A 25,250-nucleotide genomic window follows, 5' to 3' on the forward strand; every position below is an offset into this window, starting at 1 on the left:
GACACATTAAGCCACACTTTTAAAATGCACAATGATAATATTTAATTTCATATTTTTCACCCAAATCTTCTTATTCTTATCAAGTCCAGCCACTAAATTTGTTGAAACATGGTTTTCTCTGTTTTGTGCTGTTAAAGACTACTCTGGCAGACACCCCTGGGTAGGCAGTCAAGAAGTTGGATCTGCCAGTAACTCTACGTGGGCATCTGTTGGGATGCTTTGGGTTGCAAGTGACAGAAAAGCCAATCCAGTGTCTAAACAACAGAGGAGATGTGTCGGCCGGTGCACGAAGTCCTAGCTGGACCAGCACCAGCCCAGGGCCTCTGGAGCTGGCCATGGGGTCGGTTCCACCCGCACCACAAGGCTGAGAAATGCTGAGGGGGCGGGGTGTTGGGAAGGGAGAGGAGAAGAGTAGACACTGGAGAGGAAACTACCAACACACATTCTGATACGGGGTCCTAAGTCACTTCCCTGGGCCTCAACCGCCTCCTTAAATTAGGGCTTTGTCCGACACCATCAGTAAAGTCCTTCCTACGGGTAACCTTTAAGATTTTCTTTTTCTTTTTTTAAAAATATATTTTATTGATTTTTTACAGAGAGGAAGGGAGAGGGATAGCGAGTTAGAAACATCGATGGGAGAGAAACATCGACCAGCTGCCTCCTGCACACCCCCCACTGGGGATGTGCCCACAACCAAGGTACATGCCCTTGAGCGGAATTGAACCCGGGACCCTTCAGTCCACAGGTCGACGCTCTATCCACTGAGCCAAATCGGTTAGGGGTTTCTTTTCCTTTTTAGAGTATTTGGTTTTTGTAGTGAAGAAACAAACCTTTGCTGGCTAGTGTTGTCAAACTAAGAATGGAATTAGTGAACAGATAGCTCTGTGGAGATCAAATGATGTCAGGGCAGTCAGCCTGCGTGCCTCTCTGCCTGCCCGTGAGTTGCAGATTTTGATCTAGAAAAATGAGCAATGGAGGATGTGAGGGAGGAGCCACGGACAGGCGAATAAAACCCGCTCTGACAGCGCATGTCGCCGGAAGGTCTGAGCTGGGCTTATTTTTCTTATCGTAACCATTAGTGGTTCTGCTATGCTGCTGGTGTCGCCGAGATGCCGAGAGAGGTTTGATTTGGTGTCTCGGGGAGCTGGTGTGGGCAGAAGCCAGAGAGGGACTCGGAAAGGCAGCGGAATCCGATCCCTGTGGACAGCTGAGGGTTTCTCGGGAATGAAACCACAGACCTCAGCTTTCTGCTTCGTCCACTTTTTACGGAGCATTTGGCTAGTGCTTGAGATGAGGAAATCTTTCAAGGAAGCATCTGGGGGTGGGTCACGAGGGAACAGACTCCTTGGCCTTGGTACCCACATGGGTTTGGTTGTGCCATGGGCGTGAAGTTAACATGGGTGCTGGAGGTGACGGTGAGCTGGGGGAGCCTGTCTCCTCTCCATGTCCAGCACGTGGGCTGTGGGAAGACTCCGGAGCTGCCTTCGTAGGGGAGTTTTCTCCTCCTGTCCACTATATTTGGGGGAAAAGTTAATCGGATCAGTAGTGCAGTCGGTATATTTTCACTGTGGCAAATTTTTGAACATATTTATCGAGTTGGCCAAGGTTGATCTGGGCCCTGACCTAATTCTCTATAACAAAGTTTTTGGAAAATAGTTCTAGTGTGGTGGTCAGTGGTGTTTCCGAATTGGCAGACAACCAGCTAACTCTGTGGGCAAAGTGTGAAAGAAATACTAGTAGTTTGAAATGGTTTTCTAGTCCAGTGTTTGTGCTTTGGAGGCATTAACTTGAAATGAAGCCATAGATCTTTGTCCCTGTGGCTGTAAGATTGAGAAAGGGTTTCTTTATTGGGTTGGTGGGGGGGGGGGGAGGATGGCGGTAGAGGTCAGGGTAGTGGGGTGAGGATTGGAGACAGAGTAGATGGTTCCGTGGGCACCATCGTAGCTGCCTGTTCCTCCAGAGGGTCTGTCCAGATGGGAGGAGATGGGGACAGGCTTGGAGTTCAGGCCTGGCCTCTGGAGTTGCCAACGGTCATGAGATCCCCTTGCCCCCCAAATCTTTGTGTTTTACAATTCAGATAGGAGTAGAGTGCTGGAGTGTGACATTGCCCTGGGTATTTGGGTATTTTGTAGATATGTTTGTCCCTTCAGTGAATGGTGTCCATTTCTGGGTGAGCATCTGGAGCTGAGCCTGTGGGAGTAGAGAGGGTGTCTATAGTTATTGGCCCATCTGAAACATGCTAAGTAAAACCAAACATAGTCGTGGCTGGGTAGCTCAGTTGGTTAGAGCATTGTCCTGATACACCATGGTTGCAGGTTTGATCCCCAGTCAGGGCACCTGCAAGAATAAACTAATGAATGCATAAATAAGTGGAACAACAAATTTCTCCCTCTCTCTCTCTTTCTCTCAAATCAAGTAAAAAACAACAACACACAAATAAAACAAAAAACCTGACAAAGATGCCCAAGAGGTAGATTGTAAGCAGCAAGTTCTATCTACGATTTTGGAAATGAGTCTTGGGGAGCATCCTATATAATAAAAGCGTAATATGCTAAGTGTCTGACCCATCGGTCGACTGTTCAGTTGACTGCTTGACCAGTCGCTATGACGCTCACTGACCACCAGGGGGCAGATGCTCCGACTGGTAGGTTAGCTTGCTGCTGGGGTCTGGCCAACCGGGACAGGGCCAAAGGGCTGGACACGCTCTAGAGCCCTCCCGTGGTCTCTTCCTGGCCGGCCGGCCCCCATTGGCCCCATTGGGACTGGGCGAGAGGGCCCCGATTGCCCGGATCCCCAGCCAAGCCGAGAGACCCCACCTGTGCACAAATTCATGCACCGTGCCTCTAGTAAATAGATAGGAGAGTGCAGTGACTAAGAGGGTGGGCTCTGCAGGCTGAGAAGATGTGGGGTCTTAACTTTTCATTTCACCTCGGCGAGCACCAATTGTGGACCGCTGGCAATGACTTCATCTCCTTAAGCCTTAGTGTCCTCATCTGTAAAAGAGGATGACAGCACCTGTGTCCTGGAGGACAGCATGAATAATGCAGGGAAAGCCCTTGGCGTGGTGCCCGGCACGGAGGAAGCCTTGGAGAGCTTTCCTTGTGAATGCTTTGTGATTCTTCGGATTGAAGTAAATGGGGTACTCCGTGATCACTGTTTGGGCCGAACCTCTTCAGGCCGAACTGACATTACCTTTGATCATCTCCTCAAGAAAATGAGGAGAAGGATGGGATTAGGACCATCTCAAGACAAGCCAGGTGCCCCACCCATGAAGGGAGAGGCGGACTCTGTTTGTCAGGCGCATTACCAGGAAGGACCCCCACGTGGCTTGGTCTCAAAGCAGTGTTTTGTCCACACCCTCCACAGAGAGGGGACAGGGATCTGGTTCGTGGGAGTGCCGAGCAGCGGAGACTTACATGGGATGTCATTTTAGACTTGTCCCTTTCTTTGGTTGGTGTTGGTTTTTACATGTTGATTGATCACACACACACACACACACACACACACACACACACACACACACACACCTCTGCAAGGACTCTTGCACAGAGGATCGAAAGAATGGCTACTTACTAGATACAGAAATGTGTATTAAAAAACCATGCTAGCCCTCGCTGTTTTGGCTCAGTGGATAGAGCGTCAACCTGCAGAATGAAGGATCCTGGGTTCGATTCCAGTCAAGGGCACATGCCCAGGTTGCAGGCTCAATCTCCAGTAGGGGGCGTACAGGAGGCAGCCGCTCAATGATTCTCTCTCATCATTGATGTTTCTCTCTCTCTCTCCCCCTGCCTTCCTCTCTCTGAAATCAATAAAAACATATTAAAAACAACAACAACAGCACAAAGAACCATGCTAAACAGGTGAAGACCGACCAGATTGCTGTTGGTAGGAGGCAAAGCACTTTGCTGTAAATATTGCAGGACTCCTCTTTCTCCGCTCAAAGGAAAAATTGCTTTGCATTTCAGACAACAGAAAGGGCTGGACAAGTCTTTCCCTCGTGTGCGAGATACCGAGAGCAACGTGGAGGTTTTCCTTAAATGGAGCCAGCGCTTGGCCCGGTCTCATTTTGAAGTTAAAGCCTCCACGCTTTATTTCTCATATGTTAGGCACGATTCCCAGGCTCAAGACCATTCCCCCCGCCCAACTCGCCCCCCCTCCCCCAACTCGAGGTGTGTACTGGGCACAACTCAGCCTGAGACCTTTCTGCTTTCACTTTTGGTTACTCAGAACCTCCATCTGGCGGTTTTTTGAATATGAGTGTTTTCTGCGGCTTTTCTGTGGCTCCTTTTCAAAGTATTCAAAGCAGTTTAAAAATACATCATGTTCAGCGATCTGACCAAGAGCGAATGTAAGTACTTATTCGGGGACTATTTTTAAGAAGAAGAAAACAAACCTATCAGATTTTGAAAGTCTGAATTCTCACTCTCTCTTAGAAACAGATAAAACAAAGGTTTGAAAAACAGGGGACTGGTTCCCCGCAGTCCCAGTGCTTTTAGGAGTGGCAGTCGTGGCAAAGAGCGCCGTGTCTAGAAACAGAAGAGCTACGCTTCTTTATTTAATATTAAACAGGAAACTGCAAGTGTCGGCAGCAAATGGTGGTGGGTTTTCCACAAACCTGCTGCTGGGCTCGTCTGCCGACAAGCCCAACGGAGACATTTCTCATTTTATTCTGTTGCGCTCGTGCGTGTTCACGAAAATCTTAATGAAAACGTGAGCATGGGAAGCGGGTCCTGCATTGCAAGGTTTGGAAGCAACACGTTTTCCACTGGAGCCGAAAGGAAATTTGGAAGCAAATTGAAAACCTCTCCGAGAGAGGAAAATGCCTTGCACTTTTGTTTCGCCTTTGTCCGGCGCCGCCACTCAGCCGACACGTGCGTCTGAATATTCTTTCCGAAGACCTGGGCTTCGTGTTAAGGTCAGCCTTCAATTTCTAGAGAATATAATTTGCTGCTATTTTTAGAGCATCATGATTGCTCGTAATAACTAATGGGAAAGGAAAAAAAAAAAAACCCTCCACAGAGAAATAAATGTGTAACAGCTGTGTCTGCTTAAACTTGATTAAAGGCAGTAAAAAAAAAAAGTAAACAGAAGAGTGAATGTGACAATAGACCGGGGAGAGACAAGGATCCCTCTCATTGTGAAAAGTTTTACAGACATAACTCGTTCCTCTTTGGAGGAGGCTGCCGTTGTCTGTGTTTAAAGTTTACTTTACTGTTTGTCTTGAGTGGGATCAGTGTTGTAGTGAATAATTTATAGCCAGCATGAATGAGCTCATTAGTCACCTTTTCAGACTTTAAATGAGTTTTGTGGTTGTCATTACTCGAGCCTTCTGTTCAGCCGCCGAGCAAAATGACAGTTTGGCAGTTGGCTGCCTTGTTGTGGGCAGCCTGCTCCGCTCCAGGTCTGCGTGGCTTTTGTATTTCATTGAAGTCCCCCTCCCCCCTTTCCTGTCCCCCTGTGGGTCTAGGGATGCTCACATCGCACATGCCTTTTGCACCCCAAGTTTAAATGAGAAGTTTTACGGGGATTAAAAAAAAAAATCTTTCGGTTACATCTGGACTGAGTGAGCTTTTTCAGCAACTACTGTGTATGATGCCCTTTGTTTGATAGTCAACTTATTCAACAGCAGCGAGCTGGGGAGCGTGGCTGACGCCTGAGCCAGGCTCTCACGTGGCGGCAGGCATTTCAGACAAGGGGATGGCATTGGGGCTTGGTGGGAGAAGTCTGTGTCAGAGTGGAACATCCATGTAATGTGAGTGTGTGTGGAGGAAGAAATGTACTCCAGCCAATCTGCCCGGCTAGATTTCCTGGCCAAAGAAAACCTACAAAGGGGTCGACAAGATGACTTTTCAGGACCCTAGCCGACTCAGGGGTCCAGATCATTGAGGATGGCCATTCTTTCTTTCCCACCTCTAGGTCTTCCCAGTCCAAATCAATCAGAGGCAACAAAACGTTGCAGCTGCCTGCTCACCAGGCCCTTGGAGATTTGCCTGGGAGGCTGGTAGGTGGGACGACGAGCCTGGGCATGACACTAGCAGGTGGCATATCTTTGGAACTGATGTCATGAGGTTCATCCTTCCCTTTTAACGGGGCCTGGGCAGCCTCTGAGAGCTCTCACGTCGGCCCTCCAGGACGCAGGCATGCCCACCTTGGCCCGCGGGCAGCCTCTGCTGGCACTCCTGGTGCATGGCTGCTTGCCGGGGGCGTCTCAGCCAACCGCCTGGACCCCCTGTTCGGAGGGCTCTTTGACGTTTGCTGCGAGCAACAGGCACTAGTGGCTGCCTGCTGTCCCCAACGTGGGCAGCACCCCCTTCCGGGATCCATATTGTTAGACAGCTGGCCTAGCACTGTGTGAGGCATGTAGAAAAGATGCTCAGTATTCCTCTGTGGAAAACATGCCAACTTAAAAAGGACGCCTGGTTGTTTGGGGGCCAAAACGTTGACGCCAGTCAGAGTCACATGTCTGGGTACAGAGAAACGAGGTGATGGCTTGCACCCACAGAAAGACAGCAAGCCACTCGGCTACTTCCTTTCCAGCCCCCACACTCTGAGATGGGGGTGGGGGGTGGGGTGGGGAGGGCTCAAGGCACTCATGCCTGCACCTGAGCCACGGCATTACATTTAGGCACAAGAGATGCTGGTTTGGGGAGGAGTGAGGTTTCAAGACAAAGTGCTGGTGAACGTCACTACCCAACAGAGGAGAAAAGCCCTTCCGGTTTGGCTGTTGTCAGAAGCTGAACAAGTGGCTAATGTCCCCAAAAGAACTTGGTACGGCAGGGAAATAGGTGGGTGATATTTTAATCTAGAGAGTTCATCAGATTGTGAGCTTTCACCTTCTCTTAAAGAGACAGACTTAGAAGAACTGATTGTTTTCTTTCACATCCCTCTGACAAAGAATGAGCAGGAAAGTCATTCCTTGGCCTGGTTAAGACTCTGGCCGCTGAGACCCTTGAGACCGTGGTACTTGGTGCACTCACTGAAGGGAAGACAACAATAAAAGCCCTTAAAAACTCCGGAGGAGGGAAAGGTTGATGCTGCTGCTTTTCTTTGGACTAATCTGTACCGTTACTAGAGACCTGATTGGGAGAGGGATGAAAAGAAACATTTTATTTTCCCATTAAGTGATCCATATATTTTTTCTTTCAGTTGTGCACTGAGTTATAACTCAGAGTGTGTCTTTACACACTGGGCTTAAAGACTCACGGCTTTTTTTAAAAATATTGCACTTCTTCAATGATCCATATTTTTTAAAATTGATTTTTAGAGAGAGGGAGGAGAGAGAGAGAGAAACATCAATGTGATAAGGAAACATGCATAGGCTGCCTCCTACAAGCCCCGTGCTAGGGATTGAGCTCACAGTCTGGGCATCTGCCCTGACCAGGAATTGAACTGGCAACCTTTTGATGCACAGGATGATGCCCAATCGACTGAGCCACACCAGCCAGGGCAAAATCCATATTTTTTATTACTAATGTGTCATATGCCATGAGCAAAAGAGGAATATAAGACAGGGTCCTTGCCTCTCGAGGCACTTAGAGTCTGTTTGACACTCAGTATCTGGATGATTTATTTTTTATTAGAAAGATACACTATACCATATTGATTATGACATAAAGCTGAATTTTGTGTTTTGTTTTTGCAAGTAGTACCCTTTCATTCAGTTTAAAAGTCCTCCTTTCCTTACTCCTCCTTTATTTCCTGGTCAGTTTTTCCTCCCTGGAGTTCCACTGCTCCTGTCCCTCCTGTCCTTGAGCCCCAGGAAGTTCTCTGAGAGGCCAGATGCTCTGGATTGACCTGAACGTCCCTTGGTTACTGCCTGGAATGCGCTCCAAACCAGACAGTGTGCATTCAAATCCCAGCCCCATCACTTACTGTGTGCCCGCGGGCAGGTGGCTAAATCCCTCAGGTTCCTCACTTAAAACATGGACCTAATACTTACATCACACGGTTAACACAAGGCTGAAACGAATGAAGCCTTAGACTACTGACAGGCACTGAACAAGTGCTCTTTAAGTGTCGTTAAATACTGTTGATCTCATTCGTCACAGATCCCGTGTGCAAATTTGCGAACTTGCTGAAATTTATTTCAACCCCCAAATCAATGCTCACGGTGCTTTCATGGTCACGTGGACATGTGTAGAGTGACAAAAATTTGAGTTGCCCAATTCATACACATTCCCGGTTGAAATTGAGCAAAGCGATGACCTGGCTTCTTGTTCCAGCTCTCACACTGTACATAGGTGTCCTTTTTTCATTTAATTTATCTTGATTGTTAAAAGTATTACAAATGTTCCCCTTCCCCCGCATGACCCCTTCCCTCCACCCTGCTCCCCCCCCCCCCCCACCCCCCACACACACACACACTCAGGAACAGGTGTCCTTTCTGTGGCCTGTTCAGTCCATGCTTTGTGCTTTTTGTTGGTGGTGTTACTGTTTACAGTGGTCCTGGTCGTAGCGCTGAAGTGTTGTTCAGAGTTCTAAGCATGCCCGGGTGGACTGCCTTGTGGGGAAAATACATGTGTTAGGTGAGCTTTGTTCGGGTGTGAGTTACAGTGCTGCTGGCTGCAAGTTCAGAGTTAAAGCCTCCAGGTTTTATGTTAAATAAGGTGTCTTTAAATGGAAACAGAAAATACAGTTGTGTATTGATCAGTTCACAGAAATGTTGTGACCACAGCTCGGTGAACCTAACCCTGTATTTCCTCTAGGAGCCATGGCTCAGTCCTTGCTAATTCATTGTTTCCAGAGGCCCTAGAACACAGCGGATAACGAGACTTGGCTGTAGATGAATGGAGTCCCAGAGCTCAGAGTGGGAGCCTCTGCCGGGATAAGCTCCTGATGGCAGGGAGTATCCCCGGGAAGGCAGGAGGAGCAGAAATAGTTCTGGCCAGCCCTAGCCGGTTTGGCTCAATGGATAGAGCGTCAGCCTGTGGACCAAAGGGTCCCAGGTTCGATTCCGGTCAAGGGCACTTACCTTGGTTGCAGGCTCTTCCCTGGCCCCAGGCCCAGGGCCTGTGCAGGAGACAACCAATCGATGTGTTTCTCTCACATCGAGTTTTCTCTCTGTCTTTTCCTCTCTCTTCCACTCCCTAAAAAAAATCAATGGAAAAATAGCCTTGTGAGGATTAACCAAAAAAAAAAAGAAAAGAAAAGAAATCATCCTGGCCATGTGGAGTGCCTCAGCTGGGCACAGACTTTCCTGTCAGATTTGAAAAAAAAGGTAAGATGGAACCATACTTGGTCTCTTATAAGCATACGTTGTTACAGAAGAGCAATCTGCACATAGAGAGTAAATGTCCCCCTCCCCTCCCCTCCCCCCCATTTCTTAATTCAGGAGTATCTCCTCTCACCCTTGTACCTATAGACAAGTTTGTAGAGAACTTGACTCAGAACATATAAATTGGAATCCTTCCTGCAACCAGACAGCAGACCCCACGCGCAGGGTATAGTATTGGTCACAATTAGCAATTCCCGTGTGCTCAGCGCACCAGCCTTTTCAGAAAGGGGTCATTTTGTCCCTTCAGATGGAAAAGATCACGAAATGCTTCAATTTGGTGAAAAGGCTTTGATAACATATTTATTTTCCCCCAAACTCTTACTTTGTGAAATGTTTGCAAATTGTGTCACACGCACCGTCTAGGAGAATGTGAAAGTGATTCAGAAAAAGGGAAGGCTCCACTTAAAACGGCTGGAAAATGCGACAGAGGGGGACACAGGGACGCTAGGGCACGGTGGCCGTCTAATAATATGCCTCCAGCCTCTTATTTCTGCAATTCCCAGTTTTCACCATTTTAAACAATGTCCCCGCAAACAGCCTCCTAAATACATTGTTGTGCCTTTCAGTGCATTCAGTCAGCACGTGTTGAGTGCCAGGCTCCGGGGTAAGCGCTGTGTGCATTGCTGAATAGAACAGGCGTGTGCCCTGCTTTTGTGGAGCTTGCTGCCCCATGGGGGTAGGCAGTCTGGTGGGGAAGTTAACTGGAATAAATTCCTAGAAGTTGGAAGGGTAGGGTCAATGGCTGTGCTCATTTATGTTTGGATTCACTTTGTCAGAGGACCCTGCTGAAGAGTTGTACCAAGTCCCAGCGCTCCTGACAACCCACACCAATGTTTGGTTCTTCTTTTTAAGTCCGTGCCAATCTGATAGATGAAATGAGCGATCATAATTGCAATTTGCATCTTTTTGTTTTTACTTAAATTGAGCATCTTTTCATGGGTGTCTTGCCAGTTTTGTTTCTCCTTTTGTGAATTTGCCCTTTTGTCGTTAGGATGATCATTTTTTTTCCCCTTGGTTGAGCTGTAAAGGTTATAAATTTAAAATATTCACCCTTTTCATAGGTATGGCAACTGTTTCCTCACTTTTGGCTAACCTGGCTTAGGACTGCTGGTACTACAGACACATTTTAAATTGTTGTGCAGCCAAATATGTCAATAATTTTTCCTTTGATTTACTTACTTAACAAAAATAGTGCTAAGTGCCAGGGCATTGTGGTATGTTTTTTACCAATATTATTTAAACTTCATCACAACCCTATGAAATGGGTATGGCTCTTAATCTCCCTCCCCTGTCCCTTTTTAAGATGAAGAAACTAGTTAGAGAGAAAGAAGTTAAGTACCTTGACTAATGTTCCCCAGCTAGTAAGTGGTAGAGAATATGAACCTCGTCCAGGTTCTGATGCTAGCCACTATGTTACGCCATCTCTGGCCGTGGCATTAGGCTCCGTGTGTATGTTTGTAGTTGCTTCATAAATGCCGAGTCTCCCCAATCCTTCAGGACAAGTGCCACGTCTTTTATTTCTCCAGGTTCCTTCCCAGTCCCCTCCACACAGCAACTGGGCAGGGAGTACCTAGATACTTCATAAATACTTGTTGATTGAATGAATTGACTTAATCTGGATTCTGGATCATCAGCTCGTCCCTGTGTTTACGCTCAAAGAGGAGCTGACAGGTTCTATATTTCCCTTTTGCCTCCGGCAGGCGACTTGATAAGCGCAGGTTTGGCTGGGCACCTGAGCTCATGCACTTCACTCCCCTGGTTCAGCTGTACTTTCCCTTCCCACACACCCCTCCTTCCCTCTTCAAATAAACTTCCTGGCTCTATTCCCTGCTGGAGAAATCGAGTAAGCCTTTTCCCAGGCGCCGCCCTTCAGGACCTGTCACGCAAACACCAAGAATGCACGAGAGGAAAACCCCGAGAGAGGAGGACCAGAAACTCCAAGTGGTGCTTGGCCGAGCCTTGGCACTCCCCACGAGGCGGAGGGGCTTCCAGCTGTGGTGCTGGGTCTCTCCTGCACGAAGGGAAGGAAGTCAGGAGCTTTTTTAATCCTTACAAAGTGCTTTCTCATGTTATCTCAGAGACTCTGAGTCAACCCACGATGAAGGACTTATCTTTGACCATCATCGCTCCCTTTCTTCTCATGTTCAGTCATTGGGCAGATCCTCTTGGTGCTTCCTTTGAATGTTCTTGTGCATTCATTCTTTCCAGTCTCCCTGGCTAGTCTCTAATTCGGCGGGTCTCAGAGTATGGTCCCTGGACCAGCAGAGGCAGCCATCACCTGGGAGCTTGTCAGGGATGTGAATTCTCAGGCCCCAGCCCAGACCTACTGAATCAGAAACTCTGGGGGTGGGGACCAGCGAGCTGTGTTTTAATTGCCCTACAGGTAATTCTGATGCACACTCAAGTTTGAGAATCCCTGCTCTCGAATGCACCCTCCTTTCTTTATTAAAACATTATAAATATAATGGGTGCTCATGGTAGAAAAGTTGGACACAAGACAAGGATGAACGAAGCAGGCAAACATTTTACTCCAGAACTCTACCACTTAGAGTTTTAGCATTATTTTCTAATTAAAAAAATACGTTAAAAATAAATAATCTTTATTCCCTTTTGTATGGGTTCTGCAATGCTTTCTGAGTGGTTCTGCCTGTTTTGGGTCTTCGTTTCTTCCTTTCCTCTCCAAAATTTGTCCTGGGCGCATGGTCCCTTCTACTTTCTTCCCCATCCCCCTCCTCCAAATTGACATAGACTTGACATAGGACACTGTGTGTAAGTTTAAGGTGCATAGCCTATTGATTTAGTATATTTATATTGCAATATGATTGCCATCATAGCTTAGCTATCTCCTTTATCATGACACATAATTTCTTCTAGTGTTTGGAACAATTAAGAGCTAGTCATTGAGCAAGTTTACTGTTTATCATAGTTTTGCTGTCTATAATCACTGTACTGTGTATTAGGTCTCCAGGACTTATTTATTTACCAGTTGCAGGCCATTCTTTCTTTCAAGCATTTCTGATAGTACAACTGCTTGGACTAAAAAATGTTCATTGGTTCCTCTTGTCCTCAGAATTAGTGCATATAAGCTGCTTACCTTAGCAGTTCAAGGAGTTTTGCTACAGGATATTTCCACTCTTACCCACTAATACGCATGCTCCATAAGGAAACTATCTCTGGCACCTAACACAGTTCCATGTACTTGGTAGGCACTCAGTAAATATTTGTTAAGTGAACAAATGCATCTTCTAATACAATCAAGTCATATTTGGTAAATCTGTGCCATTCATTTCTCCTCCCTGGAACAGCAGTTTGTGCTATGTGGTGCTTTCTCAGAATGCACATGCCTGGGACCCATCCTAGGAGATTCTGACCTTTTGGGGCGGGGCCCTGGGTATCCCTAGTAGAGAACCTCAGGTCTGTAATACCCCTCCCCCAATTCCACGGGTCAAACAACCACCTACCTGTATTAGATATCCTCTTTCCAAAGTCATCTCCCTCCCCTCCCTAGTCCTGTTGTACCAGATGGTTCCACCATGCCCGCTGCCTCAGCTGTTTGGAGGGGGTGGGCAGAAGGGAGGAGTCACCTGACTCAGGCTAAGCCAATCAGATGATTTCTCTGAGAATTTGAGCTCTTGTGGAAGCCTGAGGCAGCCTGAAGGTGGTGGGTGCTAAAGTCAGAAGGTCCTCAGGACTTGGTGAGCGAGCAGAGGAAGCCAGCCTGCAGGGAGGAGTGTGGAGCAGCTGGTGAAAGAGAGAGATGGAGACAAAAATTACCTGATGATGACTTCTCAGTTCTGCACAGCCCAGCTGTGCTGCTTGCCCTGGGCTGACCCAAGTCTCCTCTTACGGACCCGTCTTGGCCAGGAGAACCACTTCCCAGGCCTGCCTCAGATTCCTCCTCATAGTTGAAAGTCCCTCAGGCCTTCCCACCAGCAGCAAGTGTTCTCACTGCTCATCTATCCAGTTGTTACTGCCTGGAGCAGGATCACCGGTGAACCATTCCGTAAATAATCATATTGGCCACATAATCAGCGATGGGGGAGGGGCTTTAATGTTCCAGGGCAGAGAAGCATGTTGGAGGAGGCACAAAACATGAGAGGGAGAGGAATTCCTCTCCAGGCTGGAACCTGGGTGCTCACTCTTCATCCCATGCCCAGATGGGGCTGCAAAATGGTCCCATCCCATCCTCAGTCAGGAAATAAGTGTTGCCCACAGTGAGTTCTGGGGCACACTTATAATTCTGCTGCCAAATGTGTTTTTAAACAGTTCCACTTGTTTCTTGAGGTTTCTAAGGATCTAAGGCACAAAGGTATTTTTTGAAAGTTCAAGAGGGGAATTAAGGAAGTTGTTCTTAAATGAATTTGGCCCCTGCACCCTTTTGTCAGGGAGCATATCCCCGAGCCAGGATTCTATGGAATTATAAGGTAAAAAAGCCACACTACGCCTGCCTTTGGCTTTCAGTAAAGGGCTGGATCCCCCATTTCAGACAGACAGGCCGACAGGCAGGCAGACATGTGTACTCTGCCCTCCAAAGCAGGCCTGGCTGGTCCACACTTCAGGCCACATTTGTAATAGCAGAGAGAGAACTTAAGAAATATGCTTGAGAATGCTAGAAACAAACCAAAAAAACAAAAAACAAACACCACCCAGAAGAGGAAGGCGAGCTAATAAAAGGCAGCTTACCTCACCACACTCCACCCTCTGCTTATGGCTTCTCCTGGCCCAAGGCTTGCTCCTCTTTTAAGTTTTTGTTCACCTGGGATGGCTGGTTCAGTCACTGGAGGCTAACAGCTTGCACGGAAAGAATGACACGTGCAATAACCTTCAGATCACATCCTCTGGGTTTGAACTCTAAGAAGGAACGTGCTGGGGTGGAAATAACATGCCACCTCTACTTAATGTAAAGAGATTTCTAGCTATGGTGTGAGTGTGGTTGGGGGCCGGGGGGCCTCCTAGCTGACTATTCCAGTCCTGGCTGGTAAGGTGTGAGGACAAAGGTCTCTCCCCTGGGCTCCTGTGATGGGAGATTCAGCCCTCCACTGATATGCTGATGAGGGGTGGACCTGCATTAGGCTGAGCTCCTGTCCTGGCTTTGTTACCAGTTCTGACTTCAGAGATGATCCAGTTTGTTTCTCTGACCTCATACCTTTGCTTCTTTGGCTCGGGGTAGGTCACATCCAGGGCTCAGTAATGAAGGGGGTGGGGCTGGGTGAACTCCGGCTGCCCTTAGGCCTCCACCTCTGAATCATCTTGTGGTGGAGATTTGCCATGGTACTGGTAAGTAAGGAGGCCTGTGGTGAGAGCCCTAGCTGAAGACTTGCCACCCACCATCTTAAGGGGAATGACTCTTAGATTGATTGGGGGTTCCTTCTTTTTTGAAATAAGAAAACAATAAAAACCTTCCGACGCCCTGTGGGACTTGTCTCCCCCTTTGGCTAGGTTCTAAAGTACTGCAAGCTGGAGAGGTTTCTGAGGGAGATCACTCAGGCCTTCCTGGTGGTTCTGCAGTTTTCAGATAGCTCCTGCGGGTTCAGGTCGGGGTGGCAGGAGTGACCTGGACTTCTCTTCTGTGTTGCAACCTGCTGATTTGGCTACGTGGGAGAGTTGTGCAAACATATTTTTATTTATGTCACCACCAGGGTGTCCTGTAGGACTCGCCTCTCCAAGGCTGCTACTAGGTGTGACTTTAGCAGCGGGTGGCCATGCTTTAGGGAGGAACCTAAAGACTTGGGAGTGGTTGCTGAGCTATTTGCTGGGTGCCCCTGTGACTTGTCGGGCTCTTGAGAGCTCAAAATATGAAGGAGAGGAAGCTTTGCGCTAGAGGTTTAGAAGTGGGTCGGGCGTTGAGCACAACCCACTGGAGAGGCTCTACTGGCGTGGCCTTTAGGATGGGGCTCTTGCGCTGTAATCCGTAATGGCCACCCTCCCTCCCTTGGCAGAAAGGCGTCTGCACTCGACCAGGGGAGCCGGCCACCTGGGCCTGAGACTGCGGTGCTTTTGTGCCTTTTCTCTTGGGGCACGAGGTGGGCGGTGGGGGAGCTCTGGGGAAGGCCCTGGGAGTCCCGCCAGGACGCCTTAGTTGGGGAGAAGTGGAATCTCTTATCCCCCTTGCAAGCCTCGCCCGCATCGTAATTCTTTTTATTTTTACTTTCGAGCCATGTAAGGTATGCGGATGGGGTAGTAGCGTTCCGGAGACACGTAGCCAGCGGCGCAAAGCCGGCCCGCCCGCGTGGCCTGAGCCCGGGGTAGAGACAGGCCGTGCGCCTCTGGCCGCACCAGCCACGCCGCCCACGGTCGGGGCTACCCCGGGTCGTGGAACCCTGAGCCGGTCACCCACGCTCCGCGGTGCCGCGGGAGACGAATCCATGCGGCCCAGCCCGGCCTAGTTCCCGGCTGCGACCTGGGAGCGCCTAGGCGAGGGGCCGATCGTGGTGCGGGGGGAGCGGGCAGGGCTGGTCCCGGCGGGTCCGCACCCTGCGCCCCAAGCCGCCCGCGGCCCGGCCCACGTTTTCCCTCTCTCCCGCTCCCTCCGCCCCCTGCGCTCCGTCCCTCCCCTTCGCTCCCCTCCCTCCCCGCGCTTCCCCTCCTCCTGCCTGGTCATGTGTCGCCTTTTTTTGTTTGCAGTGGAAACAATTTCTCGCCGCTCGACGCGCCCCGGCCCGACGCGCCGCGGCGGAGGCGAGCGGGAGGCGGGACGGGGCGGGGAGAGCGGCGGGGCCGGCGGGAGGACGCGCTGCGCGCCGGCTGGACGCCGCAGGTCCCATGCCGCGCCGCGACCCCCGCGCCCCTGCCGCCCGCACCCGCGGCCGCCCCCCGCCGCCCGCTGCCCCGGGCTCGCCGCGCCGCGCCCGCGCGTCCTTAGCCGGGCCACCAAGCGATGCCCGCTGGGCGCCCGCGAAAGTTTGTCGGCTCCCGCTAAAGGGCAGCGGCGCCCCCGCGCCCCCGCGCCCCGCTCCGGCCAGGTGAGTTAGCTCCGCGCTCGGGCCGGCGCCGAAGCGGGATTGGGTGACTCGGGGCGGAGGCGCTCGTTCAAGGCGGTCCTGGAGGCGCCCGCGCCGCTCTCGGCCGGCGAGGGACTCCGCAGTTCCTGGGGGAGAGCGCGGGGCGGGAGCCAGGGCGGGTGGGGAGACCGGAGCCCCCGAGCGGGGAAGTTGCCGGGTCCGAAGAGTTTCCTGCCCCGACGTGTGGGCTCTCTCCTGCTGCCTCGGTTTCCAAAAAGACGCCTAAAAGGAACAGAGTTGGTATTGTCCGCGGAGGACAGACAGGATCCCCGCCGTTCCGGGCGGGGGGAGAGAGTACTGATCCAGAGGACACCCCAAGATGAGAAACAGGCTCCTAACAAAGATACCCTCCCCCACAAACTGTGCTGGCTTGGCACTGGCAGTGAGCGTCTCCCGAGACTCCCCGAGGCCCGACCCCTCCTCACCCCGGCCCTCTTTGAAACCCTCCTTGGGTCCTGGAGAAGTTGGGGGACGGCGGGCTTTTATTGATGTGTTTTTAAGGTTCGCAGCGGTGCAGCCAATAAAAGGTTTATGACATCTGACCAGCAGTGAAGGTATGCGAGCTCCCAATTGCCCTGTATGCGGGGAGAAGAGCAGTTTCCCCGTTGCTTGGCAACGCCGCTGATTGACGCAGGACGCAGCCAATCGCTGCTCCCGCAGGTCCCCTTGAAATGTTTTTGACAAGTACAGTAGATGCGAGTGGAGCGCGTGCGTGTGCGCGCGTGCGCGCCGGAGAAAGGGGAGGGGGTTTGGTTATCTCCCTCCCAACTCGCGACTGCCCTGTTAGGCTTGGGGAGGATTTCTCAACTTTTTAAAGTTCACTTCGAACATCTGTTCAGAGCTGGGCCAGTAATGGCTTTGTCAGTTATTTGGAGACATTCTGAGAGCGGGCAAGAAACTACTTTCCTGCTTCATTTTCCTCCATTGAAAAGCAAAAAAGATAACGAAACACAAGTCATAAAAAAAACAGAGGGTGTGTGTGGGGGTGGGGTGGGGGGGGAATGCAACCAATAGCAAACTGAAAAGTTGTAAGGAGGTCACTAGTGAATAACTATTTGAGTATATGATGGAGCAACCTTTTTTGGCAGCAGATTCAAGATGTTTGTCTAACTGCAGATTCATATGATCCTGGATTTCCCCCCTCCCTCCTAAAATTGGGGAAAAAGATTTGGCGAATTATGTAGTTTGAGTGTAATAATGGAAAACTCAGCTGTGGTTTCTGGGAACTTTTTAAAAATGGAACTGGAGTGATCAGCAGCTCTTGATACTGTTGCTTTAGAACACGGGTTTATAGGGATGCCTTAACAGTTGGAGGGCATGGGCAGGGGACAGACAAAAACAGGCAAATGATCCAAGGGCACTGAACCCTGTAACCCTGTTTTCTTAACCGTTTTTCTAAGAAAACCATATTGCTGGCAATGTTTGTTTAAAACAAAAGGAAACATGGAGAATAGCATGTTAGTTCCTTTGGGAAGCTACTGACAAACTAAAAAGAAAGAGAGCAGCATGTTGTCATAGCAACAATGCAATTAAATTACTGTCAGCCATGATATAATTTTCCTGTTTGGAAGCTCAGGAGACGAAAAACTTTCGTCTAGAGCTAAAGTTGACTTCAGTGCCTGGGTAGTAGTTCTCTTTTGTACTCGACTCTGTGGATATTCCTAGTTATCCAAAAATTCGTTTTTTTTTTAATTGGGATCTGAGGAAACTTTGAGAGAGACAAACCTAGTTTTGATTGTTTTATAAAGAAGGTAAAAGCATTATCAGTCTGGTCTCTGTAAACCCTCAAGCCTCAGGATACTAGCTTATTCTTTAAAATGTGTCATGTGCTATTCAGGTTAGTACATGACAGAAAGAAATACTAACCTGAGGTATGCAAACTGCCCTGTTCCATGGGACTTGGATGCCCATAGAAGTTTCTTTGGAATTGGTCATCTCACAGCAGTTCCAGAGAGTTCCCCCCAGGCCTTCAGTCAGCAGGTTCTGTTTGTCCACCTTTTGGAAGAGGGAGGGTGCAGCCGGGGTGGGTTCTGGGCCACCTGGGGTTGGCTGTGTAGTGCTTTCTAGAATCCCATTCTAGAACGTCCCCAGCTGAAGTGGCAGTTGTTTCGGCGTAGTGTCAGTGGACGTTTCCAGCCATAATCATATTCATTCTTTGCTTTTGATGTAGTCTTTTTTTTTTTTTTTTTTTTTTTTCTGGATAGATTGCTTGATCTTCTCACTTGTTGCGGGGGAAAACATAAAACAGACACGCGTCTTAAACCAAGCACATTGTTTGAGCGCTCCAGACGGAGAGTGGGAGACCTCTCTTCATTATCTTCACTGTTCTTTATATCTTACACAGAGTGCCAGGGGGTCGGACAGCTTTGTATCTGCCCGGGTCATTCTATTTGTGGACTCGCCACCTCCTCAGTTTCTTTTCTCATCAGATATTTTACTCCCTGTTCTAGGTCATTGACAAAAATGGGGGCGGCAGCAGAAGAGAATCCTGGAGCCACTTTTGTTGAATTTGCCTGCCTTCCTTGAAGCTGCCCTTTTGCTCTCCTGACTTTTTTCACCAATCCTCATTTCAGTTCATGGCTTTGTTTGCGTGGTGTCTGCACTCCTTGCTTTTTCGTTCAGAATGTGGTGTCCCAATAAAATTAAATGCTTTTATTGCTCTAGTTCGAATCCACAGAATTCAGATGTAATTAAAGTTAAATGTAATTAAGTGTTTGATCACGACTTGCGGGGGGGGGGGGGGGAATCAAGTACTGTATTTTCCGGCGTATAAAACGACTGGGCGTATAGAAGATTTTCCTGGGTTAAAAAGTCGTCTTATACGCCGGAACATACGGTAAAACTTATCAAATTGATGCTTGTGGCCACAGTTCACAGTTTTAATTCGGGGGTCATTGTGATGGATGCTCTTTGTATGGAAACTCTGAAAACACTGGCCTTAAACTTAACATTTTCTTTTTTTGAGAATGTCCCGAAGCGACAGAGAGGGGTTGTGCATTGAGCTTATTAGGTAGAGTTTAATCATGAGGCTTGAAATATTTTTAACTGGTGTATGTATGTTCATGTGTAATAGATGAACTGAGGCAGCAAGAAATAACTGGTTTTCCCAGGGTCCCAGTGAGAGTGTTCGTAGATCCAGGGAGAGGGCATACGGACTTTCCCATTCTTTTATGGTGCGCTTGCACATTAAAGGTGCTGTCGGTATTTCAGGTATTGATGTGTTGAGGGGGTGACAGTCACTGAGCTGTATGCACGATAGACCGATTTTACTTCCTGTGCCTCTCCGTGTGGTAGAATTGTGGGTTTGCATTCCTTGGGGTAGGAGCCGTGAGGTGTGTTCCTGTGTGGGAGGGGGTCCATAGAGGGGGCAGCGGTGGGGGACGGGGACCAAAGCACTAGGAGGACTCGGCTGCCTTTCCGGTTTGGGTTTCACTGACTCTTCTCTGTGGACTGTGTTTACCAGGAGCCTTCACGTAAATGGGTCCAGTCATGCCTCCCAGTAAGAAGCCGGAAAGCTCAGGAATTAGCGTCTCCCGCGGGCTGAGTCAGTGTTACCGGGGCAGCGGCCTCTCCAAGGCCCTTCAGGAAGACGATGACCTCGACTTTTCTCTGCCCGACATCCGATTAGAAGAGGGGGCCATGGAAGATGAGGAGCTGACCAACCTGAACTGGCTGCACGAGAGCAAGAATTTGCTGAAGAGCTTCGGGGAGTCGGTGCTCCGGAGCGTAAGCCCCGTCCAAGACCTGGACGATGACACGCCCCCGTCCCCCGCCCACTCTGACATGCCCTACGATGCCAGGCAGAACCCCAACTGCAAGCCCCCCTACTCCTTTAGCTGCCTCATATTTATGGCCATCGAGGACTCTCCAACCAAGCGCCTGCCAGTAAAGGATATCTACAACTGGATCTTGGAACATTTCCCGTATTTTGCAAATGCACCTACTGGGTGGAAAAACTCAGTGAGACATAATCTGTCGTTGAATAAGTGTTTTAAGAAGGTGGACAAAGAGAGGAGTCAGGTAAGTCTCCGTGTCTGGAACTCGAGTGTTTCCTTTTTCTTTCTAAAATTTTTAGTTTCTCTCCATTAACAAATTGTTAAGGATTGTAAAGTCCCCACACTGAAGTGGCAATTTATAAATGGGTGCTTTGATTTCATTCATTTAGTTGTAAACTCCCTCTTCCTTACGCATGTTAATTAAATACTGTTTTTCGTGTTCGTGCTGGCTGGACGTTTTCCCACTGTGGCATCTGAACATAATCACAAAACGGGGGTGTGCACTCTGCCTGCTCTTCCCTCCATGCGGACGGGTCCGTGCGGGTTTACAGTACAGAGGGGCAGCCATTAACCATGAGGTGTAGGAATATATTTTTTGAGGACAATTGCCAGAAAGGGCTAGAGAAAAATGGCATCGATTTTCTTTCTGAACTTGAACTTGGAGAAGGGCAGTCTCTCTGGGACCCTGGAGCACATGGACAGTAATGGACACTGGGAGGTGTCATACTTGAGCATGTTATGCACCAAACAAAGACAGACATGAATTGCCCAGGTGACTTCTTGTTTTGTTTAGTTGATTCTCACCAGAGGATATTTTTAGAGAGAGTGGAAGGGAGTGGGGGGGGAGAGAGAGAGAGAGAGAGAGAGAGAGAAGGAGGGAGAGGGAGAGAAACATCTATGTGTCTCTCACATCGATTGGCTGCCTCCCACACTCGGGGCCGGGGATCGAGCCTGCAATCAAGGTGTGCCCTTGACCAGAATTGAACCCGAGACCCCTCAGTCCAAGGGCTGATGCTCTATCCACTGAGCCAAACCGGCTAGGGCCCAGGTGACTTTTGAAATCTGGTGTTTACCTAAGTGTTTGGCAACTTTGGAACTCCCCGGAATAGGAAAAACTAGCGCAGGGGGAAGTTCCCACTGGAGACTGACTTAAAAAAAGGTTGAAGTTTGATTTTAAAGCTTTTGAGCTTCGTGGTCCACGAGAAGGAAACAGCTTTAATCATCTGCTTTGCCTTTCTCATAACGATATAGCAGGTACGAGAGAAAGCAGGCCAGCTGTGAGAGCTGGAACAGAAAGCGGTGCTCTGCCTTGGCGTTCTGAAAGGTAACGCTGCCACAGTTAAAATGAGTGGCCAGAAAGCGCTCTCTCCACAGTGACCGTGAAACTGTGCTTTCCAGCTTTGTTTTTCATGAATAGTGCTGATGGTCTGCATTCCCCTTTTTGAAGTTCAGGTTCAGGCACAGGACCGCTATTGTGTGGGGTCAGCCGCTGCTGGGCAGGGCTGGGACCTTCGCTTTCTTTCTCTCCAGAAACACGTTGCTGTTTCCATTAGAGTCTTGAGCCTGAGAAAATTCCACTTGTCATGGGCGTGGTGATGACGGAGAAGGAGGTGGTGGAGCCATTTTTCTCCTTGTTCAAGGCGGGGAGTGGGCAGCGTGCAGGGTGTGAGGAGGGGCGGTGCCTGGGGAGGGGCAGATGGGGACACTGGGAGCTTTGCCTTTGGTCCCTGGTGCAGGCGATGCCTCAGTGCCGTGTTCTCGTGTGAGCATTCCTGTGTTCTGGGCCCGTCCTTCGCCAGGGCCTTATTTTTACACACCTGTAACCACCTGTAAAGTTGTCGGGTGCTGCCGTTGTCCCCAGGTGTCCATGGTGTCCACTTCTCTTCCTCCTCCCCTCCCCATCTCAGGGTGGGCTTTTGGAGACCAACCTCTAAACTTGGCTCTGTTGAGTGGCTTTTTGTTTTTTTATTAATTTCAGAGAGGAAGGGAGAGGGAGAGAGAGAGAGAAACATCAATGATTGAGAGAGAACCATTGATTGGCTTCGCTGCCTCTGCACTCCCCCTGCTGGGGATTGAGCCTGCAACCTGGGCACATGCCCTTGACGGGAATCGAACCTGGGACCCTTCAGTCCGCAGGCCGACGCTCTATCCACTGAGCCAAACCGGCTAGGGCACTCTGTTGAGTGTTTTAAGACCATTCTTTGAACTTAGAGAAAATTCGCTGCTTTCCTGTAAAGAGCCAAGTCTGGTATTAAAAGCTCCCTCCCGCATAGGTGGGTCCTGGTGATGAGAAAGGGCAAGTCCTAGAAAGTAATTTCAGGGTAGAATGTGGAGAAGAAAGCGGTATTCAGCCCCCCAAAGCCACATGTCACTGTTTAGGGTGGGAACGGGGCTTTTAGTTTGGTGAGAAACGATGGTGCAGGTTGCCACGTGCCCGGGTCTCCCTGTTTGCAGTCCTGCTGGTAATTCAGCAAACACTGCAGTGGTCACCGAGCTGCTCCAGAGTGTGCAGGGCCTGCCGGGTGCTTCTCCGGCCGCGGGGGTGGCAGGCGGGTGTAGGATGGTCTGTCCCGGAGAACCCTCTCCCCGATGCACCTCCAGGGGTGACAGTCGTTCTTCTGAGTAAATGCAGCTATCGCCTGTTGAACGGGAATGGCTTGAAGGACCGAAGATTGTGAATCTTATGAAATGTTGAGTTCTGGCTTCCTAGCCACGCTGCTGACCTGCACTGACATGTTTCTGATCAGATGCCATCAGTTTTGCCTTGAGAGTTTGTTCCCAGGGTTTGTGGTGCTCTGAGAACAAAACAAGGAGTATGGGTTTTCTTTCCCCTTTTCTCCTCTTTTCTGGGGTTGCCCTGGGGGCAGCTGGGGGCCACTCCGGGATGCCTAGCCTGCCAGGGACATCCTGTCCTCTGGTGAGCTGAGCAAAGCGGGAGGCATTCCCCTTGACACTTTGCCCAGTGAATCCTCCTTCGCCTCTCCAGGTAAACTTGTTTTTTCCCCAGGGGATTTTACTTGGCGGCCGCTCCCACACTGGGGTTCGGCTATATCACTGTGGCAGTGACTCAGTGCACCCGAATATTGGTGGGGGAAAGAAGGTAGGCAAAGGGGAGCATGGGAGCCTTGCACGTTGTATTCACAGACTTAGGCATTGCGCTTTTTCAAAAATTTAAAAGGTTTTAAACTTGCCATAACTGCAAGAACACAGAATGCCGTGTGATCCTTGTCCCTGAGGGTTGGAACGTGTACCATACGGACAAGTGTGTCGCTGGGACCTTGGCACTCAGGAACGTACCAGACTGCATCTGGGAACTGGGCTCTTACAATCCATGGCCGTCTCTCGGCCCCTCCCTGGAGATTGCGATTCAGTGGGGGTGAGGTGGGTTGGGGAAATTCGGGGTCCCAGTAAGCTGTTACATGTGTTTCTGACTTGTAGCCAGATTTGAGACTCCCTCAACTAGAAGCTTTTGGGTTCTTTCCAGGGCTGAGATTCCATCAAGAACATATTCTCATGAACGAGCAAGTCAGGGAGAATAAATGGTTTTGCTTCTGTTTTACCTCTGTCTCTCCCTTTTTCCTGATTTTATCTCTTGAAGGAACTTAAGAGAGTTTTATTTTTATTTTTTAACCATGGAATTGAGGACCTTTGCCCGAATCGATCAAGGTAAAGTTTCAGAGTTGGAGGTTAAGTCTCATACCTCCTTAAAAAAGACCTTAGTTAGGACTATAAGATTAGCAAGTACTACCCTCTCTGACTACTTATAAGTGAGAGTAAAGGGCAGTTATTTATTTTTTTTATCAACTGAATAATAAATGGTTCAGGTATGTGTGTTTTTCTCTGTGCTTTTTCTCAACTTCCCTCTTGCCACTTTAACAAACATACACACACATTGCTCTCTGAAAGGCTGTGCAGTCTGCCCAGCCAGTGTGGCTCCATGGTTGAGCGTTGACCTATGAATCAGGACAGGCATGTCAAACTCACGATCTGCCAGCTGTGTTTGACATGCTTGAACCATGGTTCGATTCCCGGTCAAGGCACATCCTCAGGTTGCAGGCTCCATCCCCAGTGTGGGACATGCAGGAGGCAGCCAATCAGTGATTCTCTCTCATCATTGATATTTCTCTATCTCCCTTTCTTCCTGCAATCAATAAAGATACATTTTCTTTTGAAAGAGAAAGACTGTGTGGTCTGGTGTTGATGAGCAAATTCCTACAACTCAGGGTAATGTTGGATGGTGGGACATGCAAAAACGGGATGAGGTGTGTAAGAGTGGTCTCTGGGGCAAGTGATGATCCTGTTTCTTCCCAGAGCTGGTTCTTCTGGGTCCAAGGCCCTCATTGATGTATCTATCTAGTCTCTCCCCACATTAACGGTTCAGAAAATGCTGCATTCTCCTGGGCCGGGCTTTGTGGTACCTGGGTGAATATGAGATGCTTCTTCGTCGATGTACTGCCTGCATATCTGACCAGCAAGAAACTGTTCTCAGCACCCGCCCTGTTGAGCTGAAGAGGCTTTGGGATTTCCCTTTGAAATCACTTTAGCTGCAGGATAATTCTCTGCAGTAAATAACATAGGAAGTTGGCACACTGACCTCCTATTTGAAAGTCATGAGTTTTGCCTCTTTCACAAATAGTGACGGGTTCTTTGGATTATTCCATGCTCTCTCGTGGAGCCCTTGGTCATCTTAATGTGCTTCTTAAACTTTGGCAAGGTGATGGCAGGTTTTAGATTTTACAGAAAATTCCACGGCCGTCCCAATGGACATTTTTTTTTGTACTTGACACAGAAGATACGTATATTTGAAGGCCTAATGTAATATTTGTTTTGATGATACTGTGCTTATAAGGCAGGCAGGCCTTTTGTTTTTACAGATTTGGTTTCAGGCACCCTTAAAGTGTTTTATTCTTATTCCCACCCTTGTCATTTTTAACTTACTTGGTGCCTCCCAATGAGTACATCTCACTGTCCCTGTAACAATTGACCCCTTGCCTACATTTGTTTCCATACCAACTCGAAGTTTCTCAACTGTAGGGGTTTACTTAGGTTGTTCCTGTGGAATGCCTCCGTATCAGTAGGCCTTCAGGATCTCAGTACTTCCAGTTTTGGGGACTTCGCGCACCCTCTGCGTATTATTCAATAGAATAATTTGGTGATGTCCAAGGTTCAAATAAAAAGTGAGATCTGGTTCTTGCCTTT

The 25,250-nt window shown here is 49.1% G+C and overlaps 1 protein-coding gene and 1 non-coding gene across 8 annotated transcripts in view; one reads left to right on the plus strand and one right to left on the minus strand.

Annotated features, from left to right (window-relative positions):
• FOXN3 (forkhead box N3) overlaps window positions 1–25,250 on the plus strand; it is a 361,268-nt gene that overhangs the window by 134,400 nt on the left and 201,618 nt on the right. For 6 of the 7 annotated variants that reach the window (XR_008556053.1, XM_008148413.3, XM_028155886.2 and 3 more), the window contains exons 1-2: window positions 15,908–16,236; window positions 19,739–20,295. Coding sequence is in view for 6 of the 7 variants with exons in the window: in XM_008148413.3 (XP_008146635.2) it covers window positions 19,753–20,295 (543 nt within the window). In the remaining variant the exon portion in view is untranslated. Of the gene's footprint in view, window positions 1–15,907; window positions 16,237–19,738; window positions 20,296–25,250 lie in introns of those variants that run through there. The other variant, XM_028155882.2, reaches the window with a different exon arrangement.
• LOC114234068 (small Cajal body-specific RNA 1) lies at window positions 7,145–7,259 on the minus strand. Its single transcript, XR_003620262.2, has one exon. It is a non-coding gene; the product is annotated as a small Cajal body-specific RNA 1 (non-coding RNA).

The sequence above is a fragment of the Eptesicus fuscus genome, chromosome 5 (genome assembly GCF_027574615.1).
Source record: "Eptesicus fuscus isolate TK198812 chromosome 5, DD_ASM_mEF_20220401, whole genome shotgun sequence".
Taxonomy (NCBI): Eukaryota; Metazoa; Chordata; class Mammalia; order Chiroptera; family Vespertilionidae; genus Eptesicus; species Eptesicus fuscus.